General features: G+C 37.8%; 1 protein-coding gene across 1 annotated transcript in view; it reads right to left on the minus strand.

The window, feature by feature from the left end:
- Positions 1 to 20,032, minus strand: part of SLC9C2 (solute carrier family 9 member C2 (putative)) — an 87,281-nt gene that overhangs the window by 51,763 nt on the left and 15,486 nt on the right. Inside the window, exons 6-11 of the mRNA XM_036918481.2 lie at positions 18,884 to 19,049; positions 14,165 to 14,281; positions 12,856 to 13,005; positions 8,232 to 8,331; positions 5,767 to 5,910; positions 1,704 to 1,872 (exon numbers count right to left, since the gene is read on the minus strand). Coding sequence (XP_036774376.2) covers positions 1,704 to 1,872; positions 5,767 to 5,910; positions 8,232 to 8,331; positions 12,856 to 13,005; positions 14,165 to 14,281; positions 18,884 to 19,049 — 846 coding nt within the window. The remainder of the gene's footprint in view (positions 1 to 1,703; positions 1,873 to 5,766; positions 5,911 to 8,231; positions 8,332 to 12,855; positions 13,006 to 14,164; positions 14,282 to 18,883; positions 19,050 to 20,032) is intronic.

Raw genomic sequence — 20,032 nt, forward strand, 5'->3', positions numbered from 1 at the left:
AAAAAGAAGAACAAATGAGGCCCAAAGTCAGCAGAAGGAAGGACATAATAAAGATCAGAAAATAAATAAATAAAATTGAGAAGAATAAAACAATAGAAAAAATTAATGAAACCAAGAGCTGGTTCTTTGAGAAAATAAACAAAATAGATAAACCCCTAGCCAGACTTATTAAGAGAAAAAAGAATCTACACACATAAACAGAATCAGAAATGAGAAAGGAAAAATCACTACGAACACCATAGAAATACAAAGAATTATTAGAGAATACTATGAAAGTTTATATGCTAACAAACTGGATAACTTAGAAGAAATGGACAACTTTCTAGAAAAATACAACTTTCCAAGACTGACCAAGGAAGAAACAGAAAATCTAAACAGACCAATTACCAGCAATGAAATTCAGTCAGTAATCAAAAAACTACCTAAGAACAAAACCCCTGAACCAGATGGATTCACTGCTGAATTTTATCAGACATTTAGAGATGACATAATACCCATTCTCCTTACAGTTTTCCAAGAAATAGAAGAGGAGGGAATACTTCCAAATTCATTCTATGAAGCAAGCATCACTCTAATACCAAAACCAGGCAAAGACAACACAAAAAAAGAAAACTACAGACTAATATCCCTGATGAACATAGATGCAAAAATATCCAACAAAATATTAGCAGACCGAATTCAAAAATACATCAAGAGGATCATACACCATGATCAAGTGGGATTTTTCCCAGGGATGCAAGGATGGTACAACATTCGAAAATCCATCAACATCTCTAGACCTCCTGAATAACGTTTCTTGGGAGATGAGCAGGTGTTCTTAATCCACCTTATTCACATGCTTTTATCCCTCCCAGGAGCAGCTTTGGGATTCATCACCTGGGAGGTGGCAGGGTGTCCTGGGGATTTCTAGCAACTTGAGCTAGAATAGCTCACACAGTCCTGTCACAAATACTATGCCCTAACACTGCCAGCAGATTCCCTGGGCTCTTTAGATCTCCTTGGAGTCTCAGTACCAGAGATGCTCCACCACCAGATGGCCCAGAAATCCACTGGCTAGCCCATGAGGAAAAGGCTTTGAGAGAGAGTAGAAAGGAAACCAAGTTTTGTTTTTCACAATAGATACTGTAAGTCTTCAGCCAAAAATTTTCAGGAAATTTTTAAAAAGTAGCCCTGAAAACATAAGCATAACTAGATCCCTAATTCAAAAATTTACAAAATTTATCTTTCCTTAGTATATTTAACTAGTATTTCAGTTTTGCTCCAATAGCTACAGGGGTTGGTGTGCTCTAGACAGGATATTATTTTTTCATGCTTTCTGACAGCTACTGAAAACCAGCATTTAATGAGCATGTACTAAGTGCCTGTTATTTTATTAAGCATCATCTCAAAGCTCAACTGGAACCTGAGGTTCCACAAGTTTGAGGAACTCACCCAAGGTCACTCAGCCTGTGAACAGAAGAGCCAGGATATGATCCCACGTCTAGCTAACACCCATGTCCATAATCATTACTTGACTATCAGTCCCTTTCACTCTGTCAACATAAATAAACTGTCCTCTGAAAGTTTCTTTCTATTTAAAAGAATTCATTTTTCAAATCTGATTTTAAAAACGGTTAACTTTATTATTGGGTACAATGATAAGTGCTATATAAAATTTAAAGAAATGAATATGAATAATCATGAGAGAAGATTTTTCTACCTACCGTTTGTGGTGAGTCTGTTTTTTCTACAGCCAAATTATGAATATCAGAAGCCAAGAGTAAGGTAAAAACTCCTTTAATTCCAGACCATGCCATAACAATTCCCCATCTCCAATTATATTCATAACTCAAATGCTTCAGAATAGGTCTCGCTAACACAACAGTAAGAAACCTGTGGCAAGAAAAACATTTTTTTAAATCAGACCTTATGTATTAATGTGATTCACAGTTGAAATTATGTGCTAACTGCAAAGTTTCATATAAAATTTTTCAGGAAAGAAAAGACAATCCAGTTTATTGATAAGTTGTTCAAACTTTCTGGGGCTCACCAAATCTGTCTAAATTTTGTATATAATACTCAAATCTTAAAATATAATGCTGGAAGTTCTATACAAATACATGGAATTATCTTTAACACTAGTACGTACTGTTCAGATTTTCAGGGTAAATCTCTGCAGGAAAACCTTCAAATAATATTGACAAGCTCATCTATCCCCTAGAAGACCATGACTGGATTTGGAAATTAAGCTAGGAAGACATGCAGATCATGATCAAAAGAAAAATTATTGTGGACACATTAATAAACTTAGCTCAACCAAATTTTTCTTGAGTTCCCACAAGAATCTTACAGTAAGTATCATATAAATAATTTCAATTTGTGTCTTAGTCCTCTACAGATTATTTTTCTACAGGCCCCTGTGCCAAAATGTAGAAACTTTAGGAAAGCTGCATCAAATGAGTATTAGTACTGCCCTCCAAATGAGATTTCAGCAGAAATAAAACTGACTTGTTCTCAGCCTCAAAAATATATTGTGTGTCCATTACTCAGCTGGGAATTTCACAAGGCAATTTAAAGAATTCCTGTCGTTGAGAAATAGAAAATCTACAATTACCATCTACAATGTGAATAATTAATTTGAGCAAATTCCTCTGCCTTGAATTTAAGCCTTTTGCAAAATAATTCTCATCAACCTTTTCAAGTTTATTAAATAATTTTTCTCCAAAATATCACTGCATCCAGCTAAAATAGAACAACTTAAATCATTTCCTGACATCAAAACCTGAGAGGCAGTACAGCAAAGGCTGTGGAGTCAGTTTATCTGGGCCCAAACACTGTTCTTTTACTAAGTAAACTTTTTTTTTAATGAGGCAAAAGATTTAATCACCAAAGATACTTCACCCAAAGAAGATTTGCCTGGGGCATATGAAAATAATCTCAACAATAGTCATTAGGAAAACACAAATTAAAAGCACAATGAGGTACTATTCTGTATCTACTAGAATGGTTAGTTAAAAAGACTGACCTTACCAAGTATGGGCAGAGATGTAGAAAACCTGAAACTCCCATATATTGCTGGCAGGAATGTAAAATGGCACAGCTTGGGAAAAGATTTTGGTAGTTTCCTTAAAAGTTGAACATATACCTCTAATATTATCCAGCCATGTGATTCCTAGGTAGTTACCCAAGAGAAAATGAGGCACATGTCCTTAAGACTTGCACATGCATGTTTACAAAAGTTTTATTTTTAATAGCCAAAAAGTGGAAACAACTCCAATACCCATCAGCAAGTGAACAGATTTGTGATATGTCCATACTGCTCAGCAATAACAAGGAATGAACTAGCAACAGGACAACATGGATAAAACTTAAATTACTTATGCTGAATGAAAGAAGATGAATGAAAGTACACACTATATGATTCCATGAACATAAAACTCAAAAAATTCAAACTAATTATAGAAAGGAAATCAATGTTGTTTAGGTAGGGGCAAGATGGAGGCATTACAAAAAGTCATAAGGCTGGTCACAGGCTGCGAAAGTTTGCTCTTTCCCTACACGTATATATAATAATAACAATATTATACACAGCAGTGATAGTAGTCTAACTCCATTCAGGTTCCCAGACCAGATTTCAATGTGTGTAAGTATGTGGGAGGGGGTCTTCCCACACATAATGCCAAGCAATTCTTGAACACCAGCATGTTGTTGGAGAACTCAGCTCAATTGTGATGTGATCTGCCCGGAGACAGCACCAGATTCCCCAGGTTAAGGGCTCAGTCCTACAAGACTCCCTCCACCCCCAACTCCAGATGCCTGTTACAAACTCCAGGCAGTTCACTTGTGCTTCTAACCTACCTGCTACAGATTGGAGGTTCCCACAGCCTCCCCTTTAGGTTTGATTAATTTGCCAGAGTGGCTCACAGAACTCAGGAAACATGTTTACCAGTTTAATAACGCATACCCTAAGGGATACAAGTTAACAGCCAGATGAAGAGAGACATAGGGCAAGGTCCCAAATAAAGGAGCTTCTATCCTTGTGCAGCTTGGGGCCTGGCTCAGTGGCAGGTGGAGGCGTCCTGGTTCCCCAAGCATAGGAGCGCTCTCCTGGACTGAGAAGCAGGATCCAATGAAGCAGAGAGTGATCAGCTCTTCTCTGGGGGTTTTTGTGAGGGCTTCACTGCATAGTCATGATTGACTAAATTATTAGATGTTGGTTGATTCAACCTTGAGCCCCAGCCCTCGTTGTGTGTGTGGGTGGGGGACAGTCCTTTAAGTCCCTAATTAATGTGATGAAACACCCATTTCACCTTTTTAAGACTCTCCAGTGTTTTCAGGAGCTGTGGATGAAGCCCAAATATACCTGGGAAATATATATTTGATCATATGAATGTATACACATACATATATTCTCTAGGTTACTATGCAAACTTTCAACAAGTTATTTAACCTCTCTAAGCCTTGGTTTCTTCATGTATAAAATGGAGATGATAATAACAATAATTGTAATTGCCTCAAAGGATTATTACAAAGATTCAATTAAAAAAAGAAACATTCATAGGGCTAGAATGATGTTTTCAATGCAGTCAGCTCACCATACACATTAGCAATGATTTTATGTCCACATCTTTGTTGAGCTCATCTTCTCTGAAATGTTTTTCTCAACAAGTCTCTGTGGAAAGACCACCCATACTTGGAGGGCCCCTTAGGATGACTCCCTCCATTGAAGCCTTCCCTCTAATGAGGTGGAACCGTAAGTTCACACAAGCTCTCTGGCACTCACTAGCCATCTGACCTCTAGCAAAGTAGTTTGCCTTACTTGGCCAGTTTCTTCATCTAGGTAATGGAGACAATTCTTATCTACCAGGGTTGTCATGGGGATGAAATGAGATAATGGATACATAGATGAGTCAAATGATGCACAAAAAGCATGTATCTTTCTTCATACTCTGTGACCAATCTCAACTTGCACATGAGCTCCCAAGGTGGAAAGAAACAGAAACTGTACACACAGCCTACTGTGTGAGAGTGACTCAGTTGCACACATGGCCTGCAGAGTCAACAGAAGCAATATTCCATGAGAACATCTAACAAAGTAAGCTCCCTTGGCCCAGCCTATCCTGAGAGGAGATGACAATGTTTTTGGACACTGTCATGAATTCTTATGGAAGATACAACTACCATGTGTGGGCAATGGCATTCTAGAAAAAGCAGGCTCATGGGAGTCAGATTTAAATCCCAACTCTGCCCTTACAAGTTGGGTGACTCTAGGCAAGTTTTTAACCTCTCTGGGCCTCATCTGTGAAATGATGCAGTAACATCTACCTCATAAGGTCGTATTACTATTAATGGCAAAATGTACGTGGTCAGGGCTTAATAAATTGCTTTATCAGAGTTGTGATGATAATAATGATAATGAAAGTCAACAAAAATGTTAGGAGTTGTTAACCTGGCCCAGTGGTGCTCAAACTTTAATATGTATGTTGAAACAGTTTCTTGGATCATACGCTGGAGATTAGTTCCATACACTAGGATGGACCCATAAATTTGCATTTCTATCAGGCTCATGGGTTATGCTGGTATCTGTCATTTTGCAGATGAAACCCTGAAGAGTAACAAGCCTTTTCCCCCCATCACCCAGCAAGCTACTGTCAGGACCTTGACAGCAACACAGCTTTCCTGACTCCACATCCAGAGCTCTTCTTGTTGTAACCCACTGCTTCCCAATTCTAACTCTGGGCTTGAGAACCCAAGTCCAGGAAGCAAACTTTCAATTATAATTCTTACCTTGCAAAATTCACCGTTGCAAATAAGATGAACATGAAAACTACAGTGTGAAACCCAAAATGCTTGGATTCTCCACATCCAATTACAATACCAAAGAAAGCATATATTAAATGTTGGAATACAGATGAAAACATTATTAGGAACCTAGGATGAATGGAAAGGAAATCACATCTTAAGCAACATGGTTTTTAAATAGTTTCCTTTTTACATGATTGTACCACTTATCTGCCATTCTTGTCTTTGAACAGAGATCCTTGCCTCCATCACTGTGATGATCAACATTTAAAGGCATTTTGTTGGAGCTAAAATGCACCCAGTTTCATGTTCTCCTTTACCTTCACGACACCAAGACCCATGGACTGCCTCTCAGAGCAGAACAGTAAGAGCAAGGCAGAAAAATGAGGGCCTTCCCACCCCCAGGTTGGTGATGGGGCAGCTCCGCTGAGACTGATTGGCAGCATATCAACTGCGGGCTGGCCAGAGCTAAACCCAGAGCTGGGGCGCTGCAAAGAGCCACCTGGCTAACCTCAACTTTGTGATAGCTGGCTGGACCACCTCAGCAACCTCTGCTCACTTTTTCCCCTTGTAATTTGCACGAAAAGTTGACCTTGAAAGTCTCTCCTGTCTGCTTTCCCATCTACTGAATTCCTGACAATCTGGTAAGGCTAACTCTAACCCGGGTTCCTCACTCAACCATCCTAAGTGCTCGCGCTGGCAGTGACCCTCCTCTGAATCCCTGTAGCATCTACACCCCCATGCTTCTTAGGCAGAGAAGAGCATTAGAATCACCCCAATGCTTTCCAAAATCTACATGCCTTGCCCCACCCGCAAGATTGTTACTGACCAGGCGCAGTGGTTAGGGAACCGGGCTGTTCTGGTTCCGTGTGATAACGTGCCTGGGTCAAGGCCAGGTCTGACTTCTACAGGCAGATCTCAAATCCTGCCTCCTCTGTGTCCCCTCTATCGGGACTTTCACTTTTCACTGACTGGGTGATTGCATCTGTCCCACATCTGTCTTCCTATAGGTGGGTCTGAATAGCTATAGGAGCATTAGGAAGCATTAGGAAGCCTCATTTTAGCTGCAGCTATAAACTATTTTCTCTGATACAGCATTACTCCCATCAAGCAGATAGTCTGATTATCTGATTCCTACCTCTTGATTCAACTGACTCAGAACTCCTGGAAGGGAAGGGAAGGGACCTCATGCTTAATTTTCTGAAAATTAAGAAATGATGGAATAACTAAGTAGAATACTTTTTTAAATGTTTCCACAAGACCTAAAAAAATGCCTTACATGTCATATGATCCCAATAAACATGTAATTATTTACAGTTACTAGTTTCTTACACAAATACATCCACCACTTAACAGTGAGCACCTTCTGCAAAGGAATTTATTTTCATTGCATCAAACCTTTTAAGATACAATATTGAGGCCCCAGGAGACATTAAGAAAGAGTTGGTTGAATAGATGAAAGAATAAGCAGTTGAATGACTAGAATGAGTAATTTATAATGACTCTGACAGACAGCATGACTGAGTTCAGGAAACTGTCCAAATTCAGACAAAAAAATGTATGTTCCTATGAACTGGTCATTTCCAAGCTTCTGGATTTTAAAAACCAGAAAACTGTCATTCAAAACTGCATAAAACTAGAATAGTTTATTGATGCCAATTTTTTTTTTTTTTTTGCTAAGTAGAGTTATTAAAAAAAAAGTACCATCTTCTATCACTGGAATTTCATAAAAGAAAGGGCATTTTAAACACCAGAAAAGTAGGAAGGACATAATTTTAGAAAAATGGATAGTCCTTTACATTAAAGAAATCAATCTTCAAGATTATGGTTTATTTTTCTCATTTCAACTTCCATCTAATTGAGAATTTCTACACCGGCCTATGACTTGGTGTGAAATAATTCTGAAACAATTCTGTAATTCATCACAGATAATTACAGAAATAATTCAGTGATTTATCACAGTGTCTCAGAGAAAGGCCAACCTCATTTGTCTGAGAAAACAGGTAAATGGTTTTCCCTCTGCCCAGAGATATCCATATGACATGCATTACCAGGTGTAATAAATAGGTAAGAGTTTTTCTGGTGTTGCATCTTTCTGCTACTTTCCTTTCCCAGCTCTTCCAGGAGACTGTCATTCAGGTATGTTATGAAGGAAACAAAGGAATTAAGTTTATTTTAAACTTTCTACAATTCAAAGTAAATTTTTATCAGAGTTACACATAAAATGTCCTATGGTCTCTGAGCCACATTATTCATGATAGGAATATCAATTAATGTCAATAATAATTGGTACCTTAAGTTCTTTTCAAATATAACTGGTAGTGAAATTAAAAATTAATGAGTAGAAATAAGTTGTTAAAAAGGGAGTTTTATTAGTGTCCATGAAGGCAGGACCACTTAAGCATTATAATTCTATAAGATTTATACCAAGTATACAATAGAAGACTTACTTAGTAATTATTAACTGGATCCTCCGTTTAAAGCTTAAGGAATCTAAATTCAGTCCTACGATGACTAACACAACCATACCTGACATTCCTAAAAATTCCACTGGGGAGAAAAAAAATGAATAAAATTAGTTACATTCAAATCTGCACTGAGATAAGAGTCAAGAGTCAAGAACTGGTGAGAAACTTAACAGCCAGTCTTAGAAAATTGCTTCAAGGGATTAATATAATCCTGGGGTCAGGCGTCAGCAAACTTTTTTCTGTAAAGGATCAGAGAGTAAATATTTAGTCTTTGCAGGCTATATGTCCCTGTTGCAACTACTCATCTCAGCTTTATAATGCATAAGCAGCCATAGATAATCCATAAACTAATGACTGTCCAATAAATAATAGACACTGAAATGAATTTCACATACTGAAAAATATTATTCTGTAGGGATTTTTTAAAAACCATTTTTAAATGTAAAAACTTTTCTTAGCTCATGGGCTGTACAAAAATAGGCATGGTACTGAAAGTAAAAATTAATGAGTAGAAAAAAGGTATTAAAAAGGGAGTTTAATTACTGTCCATGAAGGCAGGACCACTTAAGCCATAGAGTCTGTGGACCAAATATGGACCATAGACCATACAGTTTGCCAACACCTGCTGTAGACCATCCCTGAAGACAGGGCTACTAGGAAAATAAATTTAACAGCCTCTGCCCAGCACCTCAGTGACACTGTGCTGCATGTCCTAGGATTTGTGGTATAAGCTCAGTGCTTCCATGGTGACTGCAGGGCCTGAAGCCTGCTATTCTTCTGCCTGATTTAGATAGACTCCCCTAAAATTGTAATTTCTTGGGCTCTAAACAAATGTCCAAATGTTGTCTGAGGCAGGAAAACCAGCCATAAAGAAGGCTCGAATACCAGAGATACCAACAGTCACTGGCTACGGAGCCTTCAAATAGCCCATTATAAGCCTCAGACAGGAAGGAAGGGAAATAATGTGCGTGCACGGCGGGAACAGATGTGCTTTGGAATGGGCAGAGCTGGTTGCTCTGAGAATGTGGCCTCCCTTTTCTCAGTGTCCCAGCATCTGTAAAATGGGTATAAAAGAATAATGCCTCATAGAGTTATTGTGAGGATATCATTAGTTCTCGGGAAAAGTACTTGGCACACTTTAAAACAATGAATAAATGATAACTATTATGATTGTGCTATTAATTATTTTTATATGCTTACTTTATCACTTAGCAAATTAACACTGTTTATTAATTTGAAGAGGATTTTATTAATCCTTGGTTTATCTAATAGATTTTATTATTCCTCTGGCTTATCTAATAGATATCTTTTTACCTACTTATTTAACTAAAGTTAATATAAATAGCCAATGACAGTAAACCCAGTAGTGCTGAGAACTGTGATGATAGGAAAACTGTCTCCGGAAACCTTATTTCCAATTCCCTATAATTAGTATTATTGGATCTTTAAACCTCATCATAGTCTTTCAGTAATAGTTGCTACCTAGAGACAACATCTGGCTATGAGGAAACCACTAAACTTTTTAAAAAACTGATACCATCTTATTTAGTATAATCCCAATGTTACCAAAATATATGGTAAATGCATATATAAATATATGCATGTATGTTTCTTTTATTTTTTTTAAGACTGAGGACGATATCAAAATGTTTCAGTGGTTAAATTTATAACATAGGTTTATAGGTATTTTTTCTTTGACCTTTCATGAATTTTTCCATAATTCTACAATAAGCATGTGTTACTATTGTAATTAGAAAAACAAAGGCTTTAAGAAATTACAAATGCTATTATATCAAATTGTATTTTAAATGTTCCAGAAGGGGGAAAAAAGTTGGGGAACATGCAATATAGGAAGCCATGTTCATCAGCATAAAACCAAGTGGTTAACTATAGAATCGGAAAGTTCTTCTGATTCAACAGAAAATTGATGCTGCAGGCAAGTGCCTCTCTCAATCCATCTCTGTCTCTCTCGGGTTTAGAGAAAGTGAAGGTCCTTCTGATAGGAGAATCAAAAAGATTTTGTTTCCTAAGAGTAACAGAATCCTAACTAGAATGTATCAGGGTGATGATGAAGGCCTTTGACCTTCATAGCCTAGGCCAGGATCCTAACAAAGAGATAGCAGAGCAATCAGCCCCGGCATGGGCCAGAAGGGGCACTGTTTGTAGGGTTTTAAAATGATGAAGTTGAGTAAAAGTCATCCATTTTTTGTTATCCCCATTCCACAGAAATTCTGAACAATGTCACTTGATAAAATACTCCTCTTTAGGAGAGATGCTTCCTACTACCTCTCTTGGTATACTTCGGGCCTAGACTTTTATGTAACCCACCATCTTTCATGAATTTACACTGACTCTCTTAAAGTACCCTAAATTCAAACTTCCTTCCATGGGCTGATATATTAATATTTCAAGCTGTACTACCCGTCAACCAACAATGTTCCAGAAGCATTGCATCATTTTTCTATAGCGCAATGTCTGTGCCATTTTTGGATTGTTTTATTTTGTGAAAAAATGATGAATGTGCTGATACAAGTTATTTCTAAACAGTCCAGGTTTCATGAACTTAACACAATTGAGACAAAAATGGAAATTACTATATGAGCTCAAAGAGGTGACTCTCTAACCTAAGTCAGATACTCCCTGGACTTGAGCCAGTTGACAATATATTCATCAGTGAAGGAAAAAAACAAATAACATGACAGAAATGTAACAACAGAGGATGTATAAATGAGAATGTTATCTATGGTTAGCTTTTTGGCAATGGAATTCCCTATTACAATGTCTGTTACTGACTCCTGCTGGCAGGAGCATATTAAGCATAGGAGGAAAGGGCTGCCAAGGTTGTTCTTTAAGTCCTTTAAGCTGAGGAAGTGTAATGGAGGAGTAACAGAGTACCACAAGCAAAGTGTCTTAAACAATAGAGATTTTCAGTCTCACAGTTCTGGGGGCTAGAGGCCCAAGATCAAGGGTTTGGGGGCAGTAGTTCCTCCTGAGGGCTAGGAGGGGTGTCTATTCCAGGCCTGCCAAGCAGTGACAGGAATCCCTTCTATTTTTTAGAAGAGAAAGAGAAAGGGAACTAACATTTATTGACTGCCCTATCTTGAGTCCTGAGGTATGCAGATAAATGTCTAAAACCAGCTCTCTGGTGATTATAAAAAAAAAAAGCCCTGATAGGTAGTGTCTGCCAACTTCCACGGGGTAAATACTTCCACTGTGTCCAATTTCAAGCTACCAACACAATGCCACTTGAACACAGAGATGGGAAGATAAGTACACAAACAGCTCTCATGAGCTAGTAGCTTCTATCTCCAGCACACCAACTTAAGCGAGTCACATAACACCCATTATCTCATTAACGCCAGTAACAACCCTATAAATTAGTTATCCTATTACTTGTATACATGAGGAAACTAATTTAAACTTTGAAGAGGTTAAGTAATTCATCCAAGGTCACCAAGCTAATGAATTATGAAGTTAGTGTTTGAACTCAAGTCTGCCTAACTCCAAAGCACAAGAACTAGTATCAGCTTATTCAACCAAGATGTGTTCAATTACTAACAGACATATGGTGAGCACTGGGGCTGGCTGGGGGAACACAGAAAAGAAAGTAAATAGAAATACGAATAAGAGACAGCCTCCACCCAAGGAAGAAATAGAAATACTAAATTTAAAAGTACTTTCTTCAGACATTTAAAGCACCCATAAAAGGTTCACAGGAGAGGGCAAAAAAGTGAAGAAGGTCTAAGGAAATGAACTTTCAGTGAAAGTTTTCTCTAATTTTACTGGTTCAGAGCAGTGAGCTACACCCAAGGGGCAAGTTGCCTGTAGAGGAAACAGTTCTTTAAGGTAACTGGAGGTGAAAAGAGGAGTAAGAGCCTTGTGCTACCTGAGGTCTTTCATGAATGGGAGCTGCTCCTTGAGTGAGGAGAAGAGAAACATAGTTACAGTGGCTCCTGGTGACTGGTGACCTGAGCCAGGTTAGTAAATATTTAATTCCCAATCTCACTGAATTAAACTAGCAAATGATTATTGAAGGTCCACCAGTGTCGGGCACTCCAACTCCTGCAATTAGTCTACTCTCCTGCTCCTCTTCCAAACACAGTTATCCCTATCCCTGACTTCCTCCCCTGTCCTGCCTCCTAGCTGGGAGTGAGGACTGCCATTTCTACAGTCCCCCCAATGTGGTTCCCATTGAATTCAAGACTGTTGAGTGGGAAAAGACCTCAGGAGCAGCTCCCCCAACTTTCTCATTTTAGAGAGAGATTGCTAAGGGTCAGAGCAGGAATCAGCTCAGTACCAATTCCTCTTCCAGGAGACTGCCAGGGACTCAGTGTAAGGTCGAAAGATAGAGTTCAAAAGGAATAAGAGAGGAACCACACAGAGGAGAAATGCAAAGGGAAGGGACATGGAGTTGAAATTAAGGAGCTGTTAAGAGATACCAGGAAAGAAGTAGAAGTGGTAGAAAAATAATATGATAAGACACACAAAGGAGTCAAGAGAAGGAGGAAGAGGTTGGAAACAAACAACTAGATTCAAGATCAAGGGAAAATAAAGATGCATAAAGTTCACTCTGAAGACAGCATTTTGGTATTTGTTTCTGCCTTACCAATGTAGAAAGTCATGTACACCATTGAAATGCAGAGGATGACACTAGTCAGTGTATTGCTGAACAGGGCAGTTACTATAAACTGAATGATCCTTGCACAACAATATCCACATATTATGCTTCCCAAAATCACCAGGATTATGTGCAACCCTAGAAAGTAAGAAAAAAAAAAAGGTGAATTAGAGCTTTTGTTTCCTTCACTGATGGCATTTGGGTCTATGTGCTTCAGTTTGCTCTTCAGATTTTTGGGTGGGGACCTTGTTCTTCAGCAGATAGGAGTTTCCCATGAAAGCCTGGCAAAAGAAGCTCTCTGGGATGTATTTCCCTCGCAGTATGCAGCTTGAGGTTTACTTATTATGAGACAGCAGACTCAAATGCCCTCGGGAGCTAGGCAGGGAACATAAATGTGAAGAGCCTGCAACAAACTGGAGACTGGCTACCCAACCAAAAGATACCCAAATTCAAATGTTTTATAAACCATGTCAAGGCCAAGCAAACCATGTCCAGGGCCCTCACCAACCTGCAGTTCCATCTGGGACTACCACCCCCAGCCTGGGGGGCACTGGGGAAATGGAGAAGGAAGTTTTCCATAGTCACAGTGGTGGCAGTGGGGGCAACAGTGGCAGGTATCAGGCAACAGCCTTAAATAACAAAGGCTGTCCAGCCCCAAACCAAAAGCTCCCCCACTGAGAAGCACTGCAAACCCCTCCTCATCACCAGTTATTTCTCTCTCCTTTTACCACCTACAACTACCATACAACCTGTCAAGAGGACACCTTCCCTCTGTGCTGTGATTTTGCTCCTGTTAATCTCTACTAACTCCACATCTGGAAACCTAGCAAGGCAACGTGCTCCACATATACCACTGAACTTTAACCACTGAATCTATTATCATTTCTAGAGCCTGACTCTTGAACTATTCTGATTTTATCCTCACACTCCAATCCAGGACCAAGCCAGTTCTTAATATCCACTCACTGAAATTCAGATTGACCCAGGAAAGAAGTAAATCTGAGCCAGATGACACAATAGCGTGTGCATATGCACACACATGCATGTAAATGTGCACACACATATTGAGGGAAATAAAGTCATTTCTTTAACATTCTTTCCACCTTACTGTCCAAGAAAATATAGGTGGCAATTTTTCTTGTTGCCTGATATAGTACTTTAATTGATCTAAGAGTAAAGTATAGGGAAAACAATAAAAACATCTTGAACGTATTTTAATTCCAGTATGAATTGAAATGTACCATATAAGAATGATTTTAGAAAACATACAGACAAAAAAAAAACAAAATGCTCCTACCCCTAAACAGGGAAGTGTGAAGTAAGTTACTCAGAAAAACTCCAAATAAAATGGATGTGAAGCTACAGATGATCAGTGATTCTCCTCTAATGATGTCAATATACATTTTGGGAAGGCCTGAAAAGGAAATATAAAATATAACTTAATGTGGTACAAAAAAACAATGCTGTCACACAAGAAACACAAAAACAGTCAAAGGAATATGCTTGGGAAAAGAAAGCAAGCAGTCATGACACTGTCTGTAAAACAAGCATAACCACCATTTAATTTCTCCATGTGCCTTCTTTATCTCCAATGGCAACAGCACTCCTTGAAGTGTCCCTGGCCTCAAATCATGCTTGAGCTTCAAATTGAAACAAAATACCTCTCAGGATACTATATTTAGCATGAATAAACATGAATCATTAGACTCCAAAAGAAATAAGCACAAAGCATGACCCAGCAATTCTAGTCCTAGACATATACCCAAAGAGAACTGAGAATGTACACCCACACAAAAATCTGTACATCGATGTTCATAGCAGCATCATTCATAATGGTCAAAAAGTGGAAACGATCTATAGTCTATCAGCTGATGAATGGATAAACATGTGGTCTGTCCCTATGATGGACTATTATTCAGTCACAGAATGAAATGGAGTACTCACTGATACGTGTTACAACGCAGATGTACCTTCAGAACATTACTCCAAGTGAAAGAAGTCAGACATAAAAATCACATATTTAATGGTTTGATTGCTATGAAATATTCACAATAGGCAACTCCACAGACAGAAAATAGATGAGAGATTGCCAGGAGCTTAGTGGGTAAGAGAATGAGGAGAATCTGCTAAGGGTATAAGATTTCTGTGGGAGATGATGAAAATGTTCTAAAATTAGATAGTGGGGAGTAAATACATTAAAGACCACTGAATTGTACATTTTGAAAGGGTGAATTTTATGGCATGTGGATTATATGCCAATAAAGCTGTTACTAAGAAATTAAGTACAAAATTGTACTGGCACTTAAGATTCACTAACAATTAAGTATAATGGAAAATATAATCTCATTAATTGCCTAGCAATATGACCTTTTTTCTTATTTTTAATTTCTTTAAAAGATAATATTTAAAACAAAAATGGTAGCAGTCTATTGTAGGATTTATTTTTCAGCTTCTTCATCCTTTGCGTATGGCTTCCATCCTCAGAATCACAAGTTGGCTGCTCAAGTTCCAGCCATCACATCCATATTTTAGACAAGAGGAAGAAGGAACTGGGACAGAAAGATGTCCCTTTCAGCCAAGTCACCTCTCCCTTCAAGAAATTCCTCAAAAGTCCCACTCAGTAACTTCCATGTATATCTTGGTGGCCACTCTTAGAAGCCCAGGAGTTGGGGAAAAGTGGTCATTTACACAGTGATACCTTGAATAAAGCCAGTTTTGTTACTAAGAACACAGGATGGACACTGGAAAAGCAGATACCAGTCACTATCACCCTATTCATAAGTGAGACCTGGAAATCCTCTCCAGGTAATAAGCTGGGGGCCAGGGCAATCAAGGAGTCACGTCTCTTTTCCCTTCTCATGTATTCTGTCCAGTTTTGTAGTTGTTCTGGGCAGAAAGGTAAATCTAGTCACTGATATTCCATTTTAGCCTTAGGAATATATACATAGAGGGACCCACAGTCCTGATGAGTTTGTGGAGCTGTGTACCTGCCCTGGATTTCTTTTACTTAAGAGCATGAACCCCTAACTTAAGAACATGTGACACACAATGGTACATTATGCAGCCTAGTATAATTACAGATTGAAAGGATTGACCAACTACTATTTTTTCAAAACAGCTGTTTAGTACAATTCAATGTATCAAAATCTACACTGACCACATTAAGTGACACTTACTATTATTACTTTTAATCCAAACAGAATGGGATTTGGTTAACATTCTACTTTTTTTTTCCTTTGGTGTTTTTGAAACACATGATAGCTGGGGTGGGGAGTATTATTATTATTTCTAAGATATGATATGTAGTTTTAAGGAAAGGAAACCTCTGCTTTCCAGTGTTTGATTTGAGCATATGAAACATCAGAATATTCAGACTTTATCTATCTTTGCAAAAAGCCTCTTGAATGATAGGGTGAACACCAGGATTATACAGAATTTCTGATTGCAGTATCTGACTGTGGATCAAAATTTGGTTTATTTCTATTCTTCCTGCTTCATTATTCTACCTAATAAAGAAAGCAAAGATAATAAAAAGCAAGATAAATTATAATTATCTCATCTTACTACTTTTACTAGCTTTGACTCTGACCAAGGGACAAAAATACTGGTTAAACAGGCTTAGAGATTATTAACACAATTGATTTGCCTGGTCAAGAAATCCTTTAATCTTTCCATCAGATTTAGTGGGTCAACTGGGAACAAATAAAGCATAAGATTTGGTGTATGAAGTTTTGAATATGATTTTTATATTTATTTTTAATAATAAAATGTCACAAGAATTACTCTCCACATTACTTACTGGCTTAATGTAGAACTAACTTACATGTTATATTCATTCATTCACTGTAAAATTTGGAAAAGGAAAGAACAAAATCGTCTATAATTCCACAACCCAGATACAACCACTTCATGCTGAAGTCTTTTTCTAAGCATATAATTCTTTTTACTCAATTGAGATCATACTTCAAGTTTATGTTTTATTTTAATAAACATATTTTAGTAAAACTTGTATTTTATTCCTTTATAAGTGATTATTCTGGATTTGTTTTAAAGTAAAAATTGATGGAGCTCTGTGCATTCTTTTAAAACAGGTAATGAATAGACAAGTGCCTTTTAACTTGCATGTGAACACCCACTACTTTTTTCAGTGGGTCAATCCACCTCAGATTCAGGGTATACAGGTTTTACAGTGCACAAGGGTACTACATCAAAAGAAGAACCATTCACATAGGACCTGTAGCTTTCTATATCTTTATGATCATTTTAGGTATGTAACAAACAGTATTTTTCCTTAAAATATCAATATATTGAGACAATTAATTAGAAGTAAACTGTTCTAAAGAAAGGACCATTTATCTAATTCATTACCATAAATGAGAGTGATTTTTGCCCATAAAAACGGGCAAATTTATTTTATTAGGAAAAAATGTTAAGGGGGAGCGGGGGGAATCCAGAACTGTGTACCACCTGAGCATTACTGACATGAAGAAAATATTAACTAACAGCCAAATACTTTTGCTAGTTTTCTTTTAAACAAGTAAGATTTTCTGCCCTTCTGCTTCATGCAAAGAATTTTTGAATATGGAAACTACAATAAATAATGAAAGTGTAGAGTTTATTATAGCCGGTAGGGAAAATGCAAGTTCCATGGCCAGTATCCTCATCTGATACGTGAGATGAGGTAATACTTAGCTCACTGCGCAGGCGCATGTTTGCATACCTGTTGCCAACAAGCCGTTACTGCCGGTATTGCTATACAAAGAGGTTCCCCAGTGCTAAGAGAAGAGACAAAAGGAGAGCCTGGAGAAGAGATCCTAGAGAAGCAAGCAAAAGACTGGGGAGCGAGAGAGCAGAGGCAGAGCCTAGAGCTGAGACTGAGACGGGCTTGCTACTTTAAGACGGGCTTGCTACTTTAGACTGCCAGGTGCAGGTAGGATTCTAACACTCCACCTCCCACTGTGAGAAGAAAGTTTGGTATGAGCCCCTTTTACCACCAACATTCTGTTGTCATTTTTCCGTCTCACCAAATCCAGAGTGAACTTGCCAGGGCTGAAACCCTCAGGCAAGACATAGCCACTTACAATCAAGTGACTGCAGAAAATGGAGCAGAAAGAGAATGAGGGGAATAAAGCAAGTGGCAAATAGAAATGGCTGAGAGAGAAAGGTGAAGGAAAGACAGACAATTTTTGGAATAAAAGAGAGAAAGAGAGCAGGATTAGACTCAAATACCTTGTGACAATTTAAAATGTCACCACCGAAAGTGTCTTAAGGCCTCCTGTGCTTTCCCAACTGCAGATATAAATGGATGTAAAGTTGAGAATATCACTTGCTGAAAACATTGGAGGTTTCTCATTCTAATCATAAGGCAATATATAGACACTAAATATAACCGATATCTAAAATTGGTTAGAAAAATATTTGTGAATCAAAAACAGGAACCATAGCATTTAACCATTTCATGTTTTTACTGCTGTGTTAAGAAAACATGATAACAGAGGAGTATTTCAGAGTGAAATCATCTTTTCCCAAATAAGATGGGGCTGGACCCCAAAACCTCTTGGGAATAAGCTTTTATTGAATAACATATTTGCCAGTTTATACTCTTACCCCATTTCTTTTAAGTACATTACAACCCCCTCTACCACCTGCCCAAGGTTACCTGCTCCAATATGGAGGCAGCTCTAACAAAAGGTAGCTTGGCCTTGGTAAAGTTTTGGTATAGGGCATAATTTTTACCTTGAGGCTTAGAATTCAGTGGAATAGAATAAGAACACTAATTTTTATCACCTTCTAGAAAGTTTACATGTTCTTCTTGAAGAACTCCTTTGAGATTATAATTGATGCTATTTATCCCAGATTCTGAGTTGCCTTATTTGCATTGTATCCTTCAAGTCAAGAAAAACAGTACAAATATCTACTCTGCTAGATGCACAATCCGTGTAAGAAAAATAAAATCAAAAGAAAATTATTTACCCTCATAACTTCAGGATAAGAGAAAGAAATAAATCTGACATACCAATAGTTTTCAGTAAATTCACAGAATGAACAGGATCTGTAATGGCAAGGGTCATGCTAAACAGTAAGCAAGATTGAAAATCCCAGGAGTCATCATTGAAGTTCAGAACCACATATCCAAGTATGATGAATGCCAGAGAGAAGCTAATTATTCCAGTTAACATGACCTGTGAAACCAATTCATAACACAGTATTAGGTTTAATACCTAAAGATGGCATCACTGCACTTACTTATGTAAGAATCATATCTTGGTTATTTTTTTTTAATTATTCTGGAAGATAACTTGAAAAGGCATTCTAGTTTACCTGCCTCAAAGAAACCAGCCCTCCCAAAAAAGGATTCTACCTTATTATCAAAAGACCAATTCACCAATCTTTCTTGTTGCTACTCCAGCTTAAATAGTTCTCCATAGCAAAATGTTCCTAAAAGGGAATGCAAATTTCTGCTGCTTCTATGTAAAACATTTTCTGGTTTCCCCAGTGTTGATCTGTAGGGCACTAGGCAGGAAGAAAGGTAAAACAAGGGCAACAGTACAGGCCAGCTTATTTGGTCCCATTATAAAGGGCTCTCTAGAAGCCTTATTCAGCAAACTTTTGTATGCATTTCATCAGCCAAACTGTTTGCTGAGGCTACCACATCTATCAGGGATGCTGAGATGCACTATCATACTAAACAAAAAATAGCTAGGTTTCTGTTAGTAAGAAAGAAAGGGAGACTGCCCACTGCACAGGCAAAAAAAAAATGTAAAACTTTTTAAAAAGCAGAAGGAACAAAAAGGATAAAGAAAATTGAATCAACTTGACTGAGAAGGGAAGAAAGAATTGAGGAAGAGTAGGGACATGGAACAAGCATCATGATTAATTTTTTCTGACTATGATGAAAAATGCTGAGATATAAATAGTAAGAACAGGAAAGACTCCATCTTAAGGCTCAGTTCCATTTTTTAGAAAAAAGGGAGTTAGGAGGTAAGATTCTTAACGTATTTGATTATCCAACAACTGACCTATCCTAAGGCAAGGCAAGCATTTCTAAATGATAGGTTTTCACTTCTTAAGGGTAACCATTATCTTGGAGAACAAGACCAATAAATTTCTTGTGCTAAGTTTATCTTAGAGAATATCTAGAGGTCTGTGATGTCATAGTGTCTCT

The sequence above is a fragment of the Manis pentadactyla genome, chromosome 9 (assembly GCF_030020395.1).
Source record: "Manis pentadactyla isolate mManPen7 chromosome 9, mManPen7.hap1, whole genome shotgun sequence".
In the NCBI taxonomy this organism is placed as follows: Eukaryota; Metazoa; Chordata; class Mammalia; order Pholidota; family Manidae; genus Manis; species Manis pentadactyla.